A 16,404-nucleotide genomic window follows, 5' to 3' on the forward strand; every position below is an offset into this window, starting at 1 on the left:
CAGCATGGTCCCAGATTAAAAAAAAAGATTATGTCTTTGTAATAAAGAAATTAAATTAAGAATAATTGCTTATTTTAAAGTCAATACAAGTCAAACTAAAGTGATCTTGTGGGTTCAAAATACTTGAAAAGATCCTATGAACTTGTGCAAAGACAAAAACTCATCTTTTGAAACAGTTCTGTTTTTCCATCTGCATGTGCCCTCCATTGTTTCAGTGTTTTAGTCTTTAAAATAAACTGCTTTAATAGGAAATTAGCAAACTCTTCCTCTGCCTGCATGGCAGGAGGTAGCTGTGGTCCAGTTTCACATGCTGGAAATCCCCTTAATTTACCAAATATTCCAACCACAAACTCCTCCTAATACTGAAAGCATAACAGAGCACATGCAAACGCTTGATTTTTATATTAAAGATGGTCTATTGCCAGCTTTTTTGGGGAAACAATTTCCTGTTTATAAAGTTTATTTAAAGTTTACTGAAACTGGAGCTTAGATATGAAGTTCCACTATGATGCAAAGCTTGGCTTTGCACACAGATGGAGCTCACATGCTTGCACAGGAACCACTTTTCCTGTTAGGCTATAGGAAAGGCAAAAATTACCACTAAACTTTTATGTTGCAATATATTTTGTATTGTTAAAAGACTGATCAAATAGGGAACATTATGTTCCGATGAATATAGTACGTGCAGAATTCTAATTCTGGTCATGACGGCTGCAGCTAGAGTTTTTAAAAAGCATGCAAATCTTACAGTCATTTTCATATTGCGTGGAAGCATCTCACAGTTTGCAGCTCAGAGCTGTGAAAGACAAAAAAAATATTCCAGCGAAACCCAGTTTTATTTCAGTTCTGCCCCAAAAAAGGTTTTGCTTAACGAAACAAATCACGCAAAAGTGTGATGGAAAGTTGATGCAGAACTTATTTAACCCTGGCTTCTATCAATTCCATTACAATAAAAGCATCTGGAAAAAACAAAAACCTAAATCCACTGAAAGATACACAAAACTACTATAAATTTCTTCTTCTAAAAGTAAAATTTATTGAACTTATTGAAGTTTTATATCTAAAAAATGAGGTTTGTGAGACAATAAAAACAATGTTTTAAATGTTTACACATAATTTCCAGCTATCTTTTAGAAGTTAACAGCAGATAAAAGTCTTTCACAACAACTAAGGCTAAAAAGGGATATTTTTGGGGTGATAAAATTAAAAACTTTGATCTATTTCTTTAAAATCTTTACAAAAATGAGTCTATGAATGTGACTTTGGGAGACTGTTCAATAGAAACCCCACTATGTTTAGTACAAGGGCTTTACACGTTGATGCTGAATGTGCACGAATGATGCCATCTAGCAGACCTCTGTGGGAAACAGCAACAAGTCCAGTCTGTCGCATCACGTGCAGAAATGCTGACATTAAGATTTACTAAAAAAATGAAAAAGCACTGTTCTAAATAAAATCCAGCTTGCAGAGGTACATTTAATGAGGAGGTTCTTGTAAAATCCCCCCAAAAAATAATTTAAGAAGTTTTCACTAACTTAAGGCTCCAGTTATTGCACTACTTATTTAGTTTTACTTGATTTGAATTCAGAATTGTTAGCCAAAAAAGATAAAGGTATTCATTTACGAGTGTTTTTATTCTGTTATTTGGTAGAAATGTGTATCTAAAGCAACTTGCAGGTCAGATAAAAACCAAACAAAACAGAGTTCAGAGTCAATTGGTTTTAAAGTAAGAAAGAACGTCTCTAGTATAAATAGGTTTATTTTTAGTAGATATGAAGTTAGTGTGTGCACAGAGTTTTTTTATTTATTTGACAGCCCTGGCATTACAAATCCTTAGCCCTGCAATCCCATGTATACTTTTCTAAACAAAAAAACCCACATTATTTTTTGTTTGTATTTTTTTATTCTCGCAACATTTTATTGTATTTCCAATCACATAATGTTTGTGTAGCAACTGAAACCATCCTGTGTTTGATATCTAATGAATCATCTTGGGATAGAATAATATAATAAACTCTTTTTTTGTTCAGCTTTTTTTTAAATAATGGGAACATTTGGGTGACCTTAATAAGAAAAATAAATGCCTTCATAAAATGAGTGTAACACTGAATCGATAAATGTATTTCTGTTCCTACGATCCAACCAGATCTATCTGTCTGAGGCTTAATCTAATCGACCATTATAAATTGTTTTGATATTGGGAAAACACTATTTGGGTTGAGACATGGTAGGTTTATTTTACTCTAATGTAAAAACCAAGTGCCATCACAGCGGACAACACACATCTGATCATCATTACAGTCCAATGTGTGGAAACACTTTGAATTTAGCAAAGTCATGTGACCATACAGTGTGGAATAATGTTCTTATAATGTTCTGTTTGTATTATTTTGATTGTTTACTTTTTTTTGTACACAAATTTAATTTATACTTCATTATCTTGAAGAAATACAAGAAGCCTTGAAAACGCCATTGTTCAGCACCAGGTATCTCTGAGTCACACTGGTTGAATTTTTGGATAAAGATGTCCTCAATTTTAGGTCAGTGAATAGGATCATTCAAAATTATTTAAAATTGAAAATGAATCAAATCGGCAACCACAAATTATAATCTGAACTGAACTGCTAAAATGAATCCTTACACCCCTAGTTAATAACAATAAAAATGTACAACTACAGATGTGCTTTTTATAGTTATGTTCAAAAATATTCCTAAAAGTAATAAAATATTTTCTGTTACTTTAATTAATGACATTAGCATTTGTAAACAAGCATGCTTATAAAATGAGATTATGTGTTATTTATGTGGGTGTTTGTGGAAATGCGAATTACATGTGCAGTTGTAATATAATGTACTTTTAGCCAGGGCACTGAACTTTAACTTGGGTGTAATGGGCTTAGGACTATACTGATACAATGTACAGGGGTGAGAATTTATAAGATTTTTCTTCTTCTCACTCCCTTTTAGATTTTTGTTGTTTCTATACATCTCTTATTTTTGCTGCTCTACATACTTTTCTTTCAAATAAATATTTTGAACTCAACTGAACATCTAGCATGTGTCTGTGCAAGTGTACCTCTGGAGTGGTCTTTTTAAAAACATCTGGTCCTTGAATGACATCCGCCATGACTCTGTCTTTCAGCTCCTGATACTCTTCAGCAGTAAGCTGGATGGACTCCAGTTCTGATCCACAACCCCTGCACAGTCCCCTAAAACACATGTCAACATTCATACAAAAATAAACAACAAAAACTATCACAAGCTGGGTTCTTAAAGTATGGTAGGTGATGTCATTACTTGGGTCTGGGGCTGGTCCAGCTTCCTGTCCACTGTTGATTTGAGAGGCTGAAGACAGGAATAAGGAGAATAAAGAAAGAGACATGAACAAGTAGTAGGGAAGTTCACAAAAATAGAGGCTTCAACATGTGCTGCAAAAATAACATTTCTTTTTTAGGGTCCTCCTGGCCCTTTTGATGTGCCGTTGACCTTGATGTTTATATACCTCTCAAACCACGTCTTGATCGCACTGGCAACTGCTTTGTTTGGGTAGATCTGGTTGTTCCTCATGTAGAGCAGAATTCCCAGCAGCCTCTCATGATGCTCAGCCTCTCCTGAGGACTGTTTCTTCTCAGTCTTTTTAGTAAAAAGAGCATGCCAGGTCTCGGGGTGCGGACTTAGACCCTTTACAAGTAATTCATCATAAAGAGTCCAAGCCGTGGCCGTGTCACCATGCAGCATTGCTGCTGAAATGACATCGCCATAGTTACGTGGGGACGGGGTGAAAACCTAACAGGAAGAGCAATAAAATATTAAAACATTTTACATTAAAAAAGTGATTTTCTTTGTGAAGCAACAAGTGTACCTTTTTGATTTCATGCAGGAGGTTCAGACCCTCCTTCCATCGGTCCGTCCGACTGAAGGACTTAATGAAAAGGGTGGAGGCTCCAGTCTCCAGGGCGGGGAAAGTTTCCCGCATGATGTTGTAGAGGTCAAACACTTCATCATCATGACCGCCACTCACACACAGCGTTAGATACCGAAGTAGAAGCTCATAAGACAAAGTGCCCGTTTCCATGGCTACAAATGTGAGCAGGGATCTGCAAAAATGAAATTCCCATCACTTGTTTATAGTCATGCTGCAAAGATAAACCCCCCCGCAGGACCCATCTGTCTGTTTATGGTTACAAGTTTGAGTCTGCTCCTCTTACTTTGCAACATCCAGCTCGGATTCTGAGGTGAACATGGAGTTCATCATCTGAACGTCAAAGCGCTGTGGATTTCCAAAAGACTCCTTCAGTTTCCTCCATTCATCTGGAGGAAGCGGCTGGTCGGGGGGCACCATCTTTCCTGCAAAAAAAAAATAAAATTCCAAAGGCTCATGGGAATATTCTTGATATTTAAATGCAAAAATGCAAGAAAATTGAACTACTTAAGAAAATTTGGGAACAAAATTGTCTTTATCAGCGATTTATATCGTTTGTTAACATAAATATGTAATTTATGAACTGATTGTTTGGTACCTTTGCCCCTGCTCCTTGTCGCCTGAGGTTCTTTAATATAATTATCTGGAGATGCCTTCTTCTTTTGCATTTCTGCCATCCTCTTCGCTGTCCCTGCAGCAAACACAGACTTGGGAAGGTACGATCTCTCCCGAAGGGTAGATCTCTCACTATTTCTATCCACATCACCACTGTATAAATCAGCTCTTCCTTGTCTGCTGTTTTCTGTTACAAATTGTCCATCTGAGTCTCTGCTCTTCATTTTGTCTGTCCGTTTACCACCTTGGTTTGACTTGGTGTCCTTTATGCACAGAAAGCGTGCAGTGGAGAGCAGGTGTTGTGATTTCCATGGAGATATTTTCTGAGTCAAAAAGTTTGTGCGCTCATGACGAAACAAACTATCTAAGGGTTTTAATCCTAATTTGGCCTTTAATGTAAACGTTGATACCATGTTATCAGTTTTAATCAATACATGTAAAGACTTATTAATATACTTTACTTTTTTAATTATTTTGTCTTAATGCTAAATCAGGTAATCACAATTTATGCATGTTACCAAATAAACTTAATAACTTTAGAGACTCGAAGCTGACCTTCCCTCTCTGACTCTCTATACTGTACTAAACGCAGCAAATATATTGACATAGAGATAAACGTCACTTAATTTAATCTCGTGAATTATTTAAGGAGATAAAGAAGACCAAAAAAGCACAAACTTCATCCTCTGTTCTGTCAAAACCAAAGGAAGGCATGTGCGTCGCACAATACTCCGTCATCAACGGTAGACCATTCTCTTTGTGGTGCATTAATGTACCCTCGTTAATACCATTTTTACATTGATCGTTTCTTAAATATTAATGTTATATATTCAACTATATTGGTATAAAATTGAACTATATTAAAATGATTTAGTTTATGGTTTCTCTATTTTTCCAATAAGTAGTATATCTTATTTTGACGTAAAAAAATTCCAATTTATCCGCTTGCAATGAAGGCAACATGAACGGAAGTTCCTATTTTGAAATAAAAGCGCACAGTTACAAAAAATAGAAAAGAAACATGAATCTAAGCATTTTGTTTTACATTTCAAAAAATGAAAATATATTTTCTTTTAATTTAAATCCCAAAATGATCTAAAATATTAAAATGTTACATGTTTTAATAGACTTTCCAGAAGCTGCAAATTATTTTGAAAAAAAGAGGAAGCGGGATTCCGGAAGCTGTGAACTCTTCTGAATAGCTAGTCGAAGCTAAACCTTTAAATTCGTACAGTTGATAATTTAGTTGTGTAAACTAAATATTTTTTGCTGACATGGCGACAGAAGCAAACCCCCACTGGTCTGATATTCTGAAGAGGAGACTAGCAAACTCCCAAAAAGGTATTTATTCTTCCAAGTTTGACGATGGATTAGAAAACTAACATGAATTTTGCTTAAAATATTAACAAGATTGCTTGACCATTTACGTGTTTGTTTAAAGTTGTTCCTAATTCAATTATTGTCATGTCCTGAAAGAAAATAAAAGTGAAGAAGAGAAGAAAACGGAGGAGACGGCTCTTTTTACCAAATATTTATCTCAGTTGAAAGGAGGAGGCGCTGAAGATGAGTCCTACAAGACCATCCCACGGTTCTACTACAAGGTACCTTCTAAACACAACTTTTTGTTTCAAGTATTAAAAATAATGGATTACTGCACTAAAACTATATATTTAAAAAAAACACAGATATGTCAATTGCATATATCACAGATATAAATTACATTTATATATAAATATATTAAAAAAATTAACAAGGAGGAAAAAAGATGATACCATATTCTTAACTGTGTAATCAACCTATAATTATGAACAGAGTTTTTTGCAGTAATGAACACACATATTACATTAGAATTATTAAAAAAAATAATGATTATCAATTGAATATCAACTAATTTATCCAGGAAAACCCTTTAAAACAAAACATCTGTTGTATTTTTTTTGTAATTTACTGCTTATTAGGGGAAAATGAAGCCAAAATGATAACAATAAATATAGGTACTGTATTTAGAAACTGCATGTTGTAGGATCTCAATGTCTTTTTTCTGCAGCTACCAGCAGAAGATGAAGTCCTTCGTCAGAAGCTGAGAGAGGAATCCAGAGCCGTCTTCCTCCAGAGGAAGAGTAGAGAGCTGTTGGATAATGAGGAGCTACAGGTGATCCATTCTTGAAAAGATGCAGTGATTTGCTAACATCTCTGCCCAAACAATTTAGGTCGTTTCATCTACTTTGCGGAACTCTTAATATTATCGTCTGTTCCTTCTTAGAACCTGTGGTTTCTACTGGACAAGCATCAGGTACCTCCGTTAAGTGGAGAAGAGGCCATGATCAATTATGAAGCATACGTGCTGGTGCGAGAGAAGGCTGGACCCAAGTGCAGGTAAAAATAAATAAAAATAACGAGCTGTCTTGTTATGTAGATTCTCTTCATTCTACTTGTAAACCATACTCCTTATGTGTTTACTTTCTTGTGTTGGATAAAACTTTCAGTTGAAACATGAACCCCTACCCTTTTTTATTTATTTTTTTCTTCAGGAAATTCTTTACAGCTAAAGTGTATGCCAAACTGCTGAGCAACGATCCATACGGCCGAATCTCCATCATGCAGTTCTTTAACTATGTCATGAGGAAAGGTCTGAGCCGATGTTTGTCAATCTTCTGTAATGAAATGTTTTCCTTATAATTTTATGACCTTTAGGTTTTTTTTTTATTTTAATCCTTGTTTCTGTGTGTATCCAGTGTGGCTCCATCAGACCCGAATAGGTCTTAGTCTGTATGATGTGGCAGGACAGGGCTACCTCAGAGAGTCGGTGAGAATCAGCTTTTGGTTCCAGTTTCAAGTTTTCTCCTTAGTTACTTGTTTACAGAGGCTACTGTGCAGTGGAGTCTCAAATGTTAACACTCAGACTAATATGTATCTTTAGGATTTGGAAAATTACATCTTGGAGTTGATTCCCACTCTGCCTCAGTTGGACGGACTGGAGAAGTCTTTTTATTCATTCTATGTTTGCACTGCTGTTCGCAAGTTCTTTTTCTTCCTTGACCCGCTGCGAACAGGTAAGACAGACTCACCCCGGATTTTACAATTCAAGCATGATGGAAACCTTTGGCTGGATGCTCACTTACGATAAAATTAGAGGACTTAATTTCTGCAATCAGCAAATCAAAAGCACTGTCTTGTAGTGAAAAGGCAAAAAACATTTTTCCATAAAATAGATCAGAAGTTGATATGAAAAAAAACTATTTGGAATAAAGAAAATGTTTGCCGTTACTTGTTAAATAAAGTTTTTGTGGGTTTTACACGATTTCAAAACTAGCGATGTAGTCATAAAACATAAATGTCGCATGTTAATTGTTGAATTGGGTTAAAACTTTCCTGTAATCCTGACAGGAAAGATAAAAATCCAGGATATCTTGGCCTGCAGTTTTTTGGATGACTTGCTTGAGGTAAGGTGTATTTTGTCACACATCCAGGCATGAGTAGAGCTTTTTCTTGTTGTTTGTTTTGCTTTTAATTTCTCTTTACCTGCTTCTGGTTTTGCATTTCCAGTTAAGAGATGAAGAATTGTCCAAAGAAAGCCAAGAGTCCAACTGGTTTTCAGCCCCGTCGGCTCTCAGAGTTTACGGTGAGAAAACAAGCACGTTTTTGCAGGGATACCACTAGAACATAACGGGTTTATGTGCAAACTTTGACCTATGTGCTGCTAAGAAGGGTTTTATCACAATTTTAAGTCTTTCCGGCAAGAGGGCTCAAATATTTATTTCCCTCAATGAAATGCAAATAAATTTATGTAAATTCTTTATTTGTTTTTCTTAGTAATTTTCTCTCTCACTGTTCAAATGAACCTACCATTAGGTTTATAAAATGTCAGTTTCCTGTTAAGTGGGAAAACCTACAACATCAGAAAGGGATCAAATATTGATTTCCTCCTCTGTATCCTCATACCGATCAAAAATGTTTGAATTTTTGAAACATACTTAGATTCTTCACGATATTTACTTCTTAAAACTCTGAGATCCATTAGATTATTAAGCTTAACCACACATGAATCATTAGTTCATCTGTGAGATATTTTTGAACCTTAGACTTTGTATTTCAAACCTACAGCTTGAGCTTCATTTTATAAATGCGAGATCTCCTGAACCAAAGCAGCATTGTTCTATAACACCTGACAGAAAAATCAGCATCCACCAAAACTTCATTCAAGTATTTGAAAAACTCAAAGCTTCAAATGAAGCCGTTTATATTTAGTTCTCTACATGCACGAATACATGAAAACTAGAAAATAAATCTGATTATGTCAGGTCTTAGTAGACACTGAATTAGAGTTGTAGTGTAGATTGTACTTCAGCTTATTGAATTTGAATTTATTTATTGAATTGGGACAGAATGATATAAAAATATAGTTGTGATACAAAACAGCAGACCGTTGGCCAAATTATGATGCTTTTAGCAGAAGCTAATAAGAATGAGAAGCCTAGCACAATTTAAAAACACAGAAACACACGAGAAGGATTAAAAAACATTTCCTGGATGTTTTTCTTTATTTCATCAGGCCAGTACCTGAACCTTGACAAGGACCACAACGGCATGCTGAGCAAAGAGGAGCTGTCCCGATACGGCACTGCCACCCTCACCTCCGTCTTTCTGGACCGAGTCTTTCAGGAGTGTCTCACTTATGACGGAGAAATGGTATAAGAGATGTTTCCAAGTTTTACTTTGTTAGTTCCTCTGTTTTGTTGATTGAAAGCTTGTTTTACTCTTTACTTCCTTGTATCACCAGATTATCTTCAACTGTCAGAAATGATGACACACAGTTTAGACTTTTATTGGTGATTGACTTGTCTCTGTGTAATGTTTGTCCAAATTTTCTGCTCTTTTGTAGGACTATAAGACCTACCTAGACTTTGTATTAGCCTTGGAAAACAAGAAGGAACCTGCAGGAATACAGTATATCTTCAAACTGTTGGACATGGAGAACCGAGGATACCTCAATGTTTTCGCTCTAAACTATTTCTTCAGGGTACGACTTCACATAAGCGTAAAGAAAAACAATACTGATTTAAACATATTTCTTGACCTGGCTTGAACTCTCTTTAATAAACAGTTTTATATTTTGTTGATAGTCATTTTGGAGGTTGTTGTCTGTGTTTTCCTTCAGGCCATTCAGGAGCAGATGAAGCAGCACGGTCAAGAGCCCGTCTCCTTCCAGGACGTCAAGGTTCTAAAGACACTATTTCCTTTCCAAACTTAAAGTTATGAGCGGAAAGGTTAATGTGAATACTGTCTCTTCTTAGGATGAGATCTTTGACATGGTGAAGCCTCAGGACCCGTACAAGATCACCCTCCAGGATTTGGTGAACTGTTGCCAGGGCGACACGGTCGTCAGCATCCTAATTGACCTCAATGGTTTCTGGACCTATGAGAACAGAGAGGTGCTGGTTGCCAGTGACAACGACAGCAGCAACACAGTTGATCTTGAAGACACCTAACATGGACACCTTAAATATTTGCTAACAGAAGTAGCATCTGTGGCTCCACAGTGAGTTTCAAAACAGAAATACATGAATTACAGGAAGAAGGTTTAATATTTAAAACAAAACGACCCATTTAACTAAGTGTAACAGTCAGGTCAGTTTCTGTGTTGTATGAATATTCTCATCATTCTGTAAAGAAACGTTTTCAGGAAAGTCTTCTTCTTCCTCAGTTTCTGTACCTCAAACACTGAAGGATGTTTTTCATTTTCACAGTTTTATGCAACATTTGTACAAAGTTTAAATATACATTTCTAAAATTACTTTAATTTTGCTTCTCATTTTTTGTAAACATTTTCTATAGCAGAAGTACAAATTACTTTGACAAGTCAGATTAAACCCCATTTAATGGCCAAAACCAGATTATTTACATGAATACATGAAAGCAAATATTCCAAAAATGCTGAAAAAAGAATAGCATATTTAAAAAATACTTTACAATAGTGAATTAATTATAAAATACATGCTTCAATGCAACTATAGTAAAAATAAAACATTCTTTGAAATGTTTATAATAAAGAAAACACGAATTCATGCTACTTCTTATGCATGATAGCCTTCACCTAAACATCACATGAAAATATTCTATTCTTTTAGTGAAATATGGTAAATTGCAGACAAAGAACTACATAAATAAATATAAGTGGGTTTAGAGAAGGACACTTGAATCAATCATATATTCCAGCAGAAGTACAATTTCATAGCTTTGGTTTAAACTGGTTATATGTTTTTTTTTCTAAGATTTAATGTGTTTAGGATTTCCATTTGGAAGATTTTAAACTAGTACTATTTTTAAATTTAAAGTGATTAAAAGCAGCACCTGAATCATAGAGGATTTAATCACAAACTTGTGTTTGATGTTAAAAATAACAGCATTTCTCAGAATTTTCTCAACACCTGTGATTTGGCTTTTCAGAATTTGTTTACTCTCACAAAAATGAAATGCTATTAAACCTTTATCATTTTCTGTGCTTAGATTTAAAACTAAAACAGAAAACAAGGCTTTAATTCCAGCTGCAGCAATCACACATCACCTTGACAATATTCACAAAGTGAATGCTGCCCCAAAAATAATATTTTAGCATTTGAGATTGTAAAAGTTTAAGAATTTTTTGACATGACATCCGCTGATTTCAAACCGAGTGATACTCAAGTTTCAGTAAAAGAACACATCATTCATCTTTGTGTTAAACCTGATTCTTGACCTACTTGTAACAACTTTGTGTTGTGAAATTCCAGAAACAGAACAGCAAAAACAGGTTTTAGGGCAGTAAAACTATCAAGAACAGGCCTCTAAACACCCTCTGAACTCTTCAGTACGTTAAGACAGAATGGTTACTATATTTTTTGCAGTAAATGTGGTTAAATTCTTCCAACGGAATCTATTTCTTCAGGCAAATATTCCTGTGAATGACTTATTTTCATTCCTTCATGCTCTAAAAAAACTAGCAGCAGACTTTCAGTATCACACCATAGTTTGAGTCGGATCAAAAACCTGTTTATATGCTTCTTTAGCATCTATTTCAATATTGTGTGCCAGATTTTTTTTTTAAAACTAATATGTGTTGAAGTCAGCAGTTACAGGCGGCAGATATGTAAAGCAAGTTGAAGGTGTTGCTGTACTCTTTAACTGTTCTTATTAAAGTATGCCAAATACTTTAACTTTGAGGAATTGCCAACTTCAGAAAGAAATTTTGTGACTTCTTAATGTGCAAGTTTGTGTGCTGATAAACCCAGTCGGAACCTCAGAGGTTAAAAAGTTCTGCATAGATCACAGTTAGATGCACACATTTACATTCACAGGTTAGGCTGATTAAGCCACTTCTTTTTGTGTTCCTTGCAATGCATAGTAATGAAAATATTATTTTAGAAAAAAAAACATAAAAAAAATAATATCATTAGTTTAAGTAAATTAAGGATTTGAACATTGTTTTGCAAGAGTCTGTTTTCAAGACGGAAGTGGAGAAGGGACTCTGTCTGAGTCTGGGCCACTGAGGGGAGGCTCCGGCTGGAGCTCAAAGCTAATGTTGACAAAGGAGGCTGTGGACGCCTCTGGCTGCTCCACCAACGCGGGATTGTTCTGCCCACTTCTCTGCTGCATAGAGAACTGACGATCTGCCTCCTCCGCCAGACGGTTCTCCTCCTCTTCCTCCTCCTCCTACAGCAAAACAAAGACGATTTAAAAACGAGAGTTTCATCTAAACAATGATGTGGGAATTTCCCTTTCATCCATGAAACTGTAGGTTTATCATACCTCTTTCTTTATACGATAGTACTCATCGATTGCATACTGGTACTTAGGAGCATTTATCCCAAACAAAGAAGCCAGTCTTTCACCCATGAAGTCACATACTGCAGATAAACAAAAATATAAGCTCGCTCAGTACAAATCACATTAAAATATCATAAAAAGCATAACTTCTTAAAACATTTGGTATCTTTTTATCATGTAAACCTAACCTCAGTACTTGAGAAACACTGTCCTGCATGGTTTCTATGATACTCTGCTTTAAAGATCCACTCTGATGTTTTTAACACGCTCTTGTGGGATTTTTCTCTTGATGGAGGACACGTGTTTATAAAAAATAAATAACTTAAAACAACTAAACTGAACTGATCTGAACTGGCATCATGGTCAAAACTGTACGGCTGGATAGCTCCAAAATTGCTCGTCATTTTTATTGTGATGCTTATGTTAGGTTGTGAGGGCTGTAAGCTAGTGGCAGAGGTGAACTAATGAACTTTTACCGCTCTGCAGAAACTATGTCCTCAAACATGGCATTTTTTTTTCCTGGCTAATAACTTAATAATCACAATTCTTATTGGAAACACCTTTAAAATGATGAAAAGATTTTCTGAGTGTGCTTTTAAACACATATTTCAGCCAATCTTCAGCTTTTCTAATGACTTTTATAGTTTTCATTAAACCCAGGTGTGTTTAGGCAGAATAGGATGATAAGACGTAGAAGATTTTCATTCATCCAGATGAAGTTTTCTTGATGGATAAAACTACTTGGATGAGTGGTAAAGTCTTCCAGAAAAAAATACTTTAAGTCCAAATGCCATGACTCAAATTCAAGGCGGGTTAGGACAGAAAACACACAGGATAGTGTACCTCGAGGGCCAGGAAAAATTGTTATAACCCAAATTAAATGTAGAACCACTTTACCTGAGAGAGTGGAGGTGGCCATTCGCCACATTTGGAACCAGAAATATGGTCCCCAGGTCAGTTTAGACTGAAAAAAATAGATAAATAAAAACAAACAAAAAAGATTATAGATATGATAAGATTAAAGATACCAAGGTAGATTTTGGGGGGGAACAGAAGTAGTCAATTGTGTCCACAAAACAAAATATACAGTTAGATAGACTGGATTACCAGAATAATCCCTATATACTAATATGAGAAATTACTCATAAAAATGTTTTTAAGATTTTATTTTAAGTCTAATCTACTATGATTACTCCTAACTAACTTGAAAAAGCACAAATGAAAATAAACAGAAGCTGGATCCACATTAAACTGTCTCATGACGTGATTTTAACAAACCGCATCAACTGGAGTAACATCTTTCTTCACAGGCTCCTCTTCTTCATCGGTGCTGTACTCTTCCATGGTCTCTCCACTGGCAAAGTGGATGATTCTCCGGGGGACTTTCCCCTGTTTCCCTGCGAACCCCATGATGTCCACACTCTCAAACTCAGCCGCTCCCCCTGTAACCTGTTAAGAAAATCAATTGTTATTGTCCTTATACATAATCTGGGAAAACTATTATAACGTTATATGTTTGTTTATAACTAATATCGGACAGTAACACGGGTAAACCTGGTTTAAATTAACAAGTTACAGTAACACAATGCGATTGTTTTATAAAACACGCCTTCGATGCTCCTTTGTTTGCTAACTGCTAGTTTTGTAGCTAGGGAAGAAAGTGTCTAATAAAGTGTAACGAGCTGATTTACCAAAGACAAAGTATGGAAATGTTAGATATTTTAAAGGTGTGAGCTAACCTTTTCTGTTTCCATACTTTCCCCGTCTGAAATGTTAAAATTAGTCAAAAAAGGAGCTAAATCTCCCAAACACTTCACTACTTCCCACGCAACAACAGTTAATGTTTAGTTTGGCTGTGGAGAGCTCTTCTTCTGGGTTAAAGGAAAGAACGTTGGGAGGCTATACTGCCCCCTAGTGGAGTGTCCGCGAAATTCCATTAATTAAAACAGTATTTTGGTTGTGGCTCTTACCAACAGGGAAAGCACAGTACTTCAAATTATATTCACAGAGCATATAATAACTTTAATTTAATTAAAACAATTTTAAAATCCAATTTTAGTCAGTTAAATACTATTATTATCTATTTGATGGTTTCTCTTTCAATATGCAAGACTTTTGCTTTTATGTATTCTTGTTTCATTGTTTCTTGTCTCCTAACCATATATTCTTTCTTTTTTTTGTAATACACTGCGGACATTAATAAATACAAACATAAATAAATAATAGATTAGTATGGGGAGCCATTTGTAAATCAGAAAAGTAAAAATTTGGCATAAATGTTTTCAGATATCTGGCATGTTTTAGATGTAAAAAACAGGTTTTGTTTTTCAAATGCATATCTTCACCCTTTAAATTAATGTATTTATAAATGTTACATTTACTATCTAAATATTTAGTTGGCAAGTTAAATATTTAACTTAAAGCTTAATATCTATTTTAAAATCATATATATAGCCTACATACAAAAATGTTTAATTTTATAAAATTTGCATTTGCAACTGGATTTTTCAATGGTGCGCCTAAAAAAAATTCTTGGTCGCACCAGTGGGTCTAGTCTTCTGCAATAACAACACAAAAGTTTGGTGAACCCACCTTCTCGACCTCATTGCATTTAACAGCACTTTTACATGGTCCCTTTCCTTTTTTATTTGCTATCAATAACTGCATTAAGACTTGAAAATGCTTAACTTGCAAACTGGTAAACAGAAAGTACTTTATTTCTAACAGTTTGCTGCTGTTGAATGGATAAAATAGCACTTTTTCATGTGTTTTCAGTGATTGTGATTCATGAAGTAGACTGAGGCTGTGGACCAAAACGGCATGTCTGTGGACTCTACAGAAATAATCAGATCGCCAGTCCACCTCTGGTGTCAAACAAAGAATTAGAAATAAAGAAAATGAAAAGTTTGAGGGAAAGTGGACGGTGGCAGCTTCTGCAGAAGTAGCAGAACGGACTATACCATTCACAGTTTATGGATTGTACCAACGGGATTGAAAAGTGCAGTAGTCCTCTAAAAAGTCTATTTACAAGAAATAAATATAAAACATATACTTATAAGGCCGCCAATTACATTGACAGTAAACATGTGTTGAGGCCAGTTCTGTATTCTGCTGATCTAGTCGTAAATGTCTAGATTACTAGTAAAACTGCTATCCAATATTTTTGGCCAGCAGGTTGGACATGACTTGATTCAGAATAAGAACAGTAACAACTCTGGCAAGAAGCAGTCAGAGGGAGAGCAAAAGTCAGCTTTTATTTTGGTAGTTCACTTCCGTTTAATTTGCATTTTAGCTAAATATTTAGTTTTGAAACTAAATATTTAGTTTGGAAATATTTAGTTTGGAAACTAAATATTTTTACATACAAGCTAAATATTTTAATCCAAACTAAATATTTAGTTACAAAACTTAAATATTTAGATTGGAAAATATATATTTACATTATATGTACATATTAATGTGCAAACTAAATGTTTAAGTTATAAAATTAAATATTTAGTTTGCAGGCTCAATATATAAATTTAAAAAATGGCTCCCCATAGATTAGTTCTTGAAAGTGAAGTTTATGAATGAATGAATGAACTTTATTTATATAGCACTTTACAATTGCTTGTAGCATACCAAAGTGCTTCACAATAAAAGGAGGAAAGAATAGAAAAAAGACAAGTTAAGAGTTTCAAATACATGTACAAATACACACTTCATGCATAAATTGTGTGACAAAATCCAATTGTTAAAAAAGCAAGAAGCTCTGATTGTTTTTATTTATTTATTTGTTCAACTTCTGAGCAGGAAAAATAGAAAATAATCTTGAGTTTTATAGATAGTAAATGTCTAATATGGTGCTTCATTTTGTGCTTAAATCTTTTAAAATCTTGTTGCTATATGTAGTTATATTTTAGTTTGTTTGTCTGTTTGATGCTACCAACAATTTTTATTTTAATCTCTAAACTAAAGCCTACATGAAACTTTATTTATAAAATTATGTCACAGGGTGGTGTTTTTTAAAAATAAAAAAAATAAAAGCCAAAACTGTAACTGATGGAACAGCAAAAATTATTTTA

The 16,404-nt window shown here is 34.7% G+C and overlaps 3 protein-coding genes across 4 annotated transcripts; 1 reads left to right on the plus strand and 2 right to left on the minus strand.

Moving 5' to 3' along the window:
- Nucleotides 1–3,076: 3,076 nt before the first annotated feature.
- Nucleotides 3,077–5,294, minus strand: prorp (protein only RNase P catalytic subunit; the record flags this gene model as incomplete). Of its 2 annotated transcripts, XM_024272621.2 has the most annotated exon segments (6): nucleotides 3,077–3,209; nucleotides 3,298–3,345; nucleotides 3,503–3,786; nucleotides 3,863–4,097; nucleotides 4,209–4,347; nucleotides 4,521–5,294. In XM_024272621.2, coding segments are annotated over 6 exon segments (1,269 nt in total), but the record flags the coding sequence as incomplete, so codon positions are not given.
- A 390-nt stretch (nucleotides 5,295–5,684) lies between these two features.
- On the plus strand, nucleotides 5,685–10,331 carry ppp2r3c (protein phosphatase 2, regulatory subunit B'', gamma). Its single transcript, XM_024272595.2, has 13 exons — nucleotides 5,685–5,878; nucleotides 6,014–6,138; nucleotides 6,585–6,689; nucleotides 6,801–6,913; nucleotides 7,069–7,166; nucleotides 7,273–7,343; nucleotides 7,458–7,590; nucleotides 7,925–7,980; nucleotides 8,084–8,159; nucleotides 9,090–9,226; nucleotides 9,420–9,557; nucleotides 9,696–9,755; nucleotides 9,832–10,331. The coding sequence occupies exons 1-13, from the start codon at nucleotides 5,812–5,814 to the stop codon at nucleotides 10,024–10,026; spliced, it is 1,374 nt and encodes a 457-aa protein (XP_024128363.1). The 5' UTR covers nucleotides 5,685–5,811; the 3' UTR covers nucleotides 10,027–10,331.
- Nucleotides 10,332–11,053: 722 nt separating this feature from the next.
- Nucleotides 11,054–14,215, minus strand: fam177a1 (family with sequence similarity 177 member A1). Its single transcript, XM_024272608.2, has 5 exons — nucleotides 14,080–14,215; nucleotides 13,619–13,789; nucleotides 13,238–13,304; nucleotides 12,323–12,420; nucleotides 11,054–12,226 (listed from the first exon to the last, which is right to left on the minus strand). Exons 1-5 carry the CDS (start codon nucleotides 14,092–14,094, stop codon nucleotides 12,017–12,019), a joined length of 561 nt encoding a protein of 186 aa, XP_024128376.1. The 5' UTR covers nucleotides 14,095–14,215; the 3' UTR covers nucleotides 11,054–12,016.
- Between the last annotated feature and the right edge of the window lie 2,189 nt (nucleotides 14,216–16,404).

Source organism: Oryzias melastigma, linkage group LG22, assembly GCF_002922805.2.
Source record: "Oryzias melastigma strain HK-1 linkage group LG22, ASM292280v2, whole genome shotgun sequence".
NCBI lineage: Eukaryota > Metazoa > Chordata > Actinopteri > Beloniformes > Adrianichthyidae > Oryzias > Oryzias melastigma.

Coding starts and splice junctions, on each gene's coding strand:
- fam177a1 (XM_024272608.2), bottom strand. Junction 13,305..13,618: donor ATGTTACTCCAGTTGATGCG/GTTTGTTAAAAT, acceptor TATTTTTTTCAG/TCTAAACTGACCTGGGGACC. Junction 12,421..13,237: donor GGCCACCTCCACTCTCTCAG/GTAAAGTGGTTC, acceptor GTTTATCTGCAG/TATGTGACTTCATGGGTGAA.
- ppp2r3c (XM_024272595.2), top strand. CDS start 5,812: ATGGCGACAGAAGCAAACCCCCACTGGTCTGATATTCTGAAGAGGAGA. Junction 6,914..7,068: donor AAGGCTGGACCCAAGTGCAG/GTAAAAATAAAT, acceptor TTTTTTCTTCAG/GAAATTCTTTACAGCTAAAG. Junction 7,344..7,457: donor AGGGCTACCTCAGAGAGTCG/GTGAGAATCAGC, acceptor ATGTATCTTTAG/GATTTGGAAAATTACATCTT.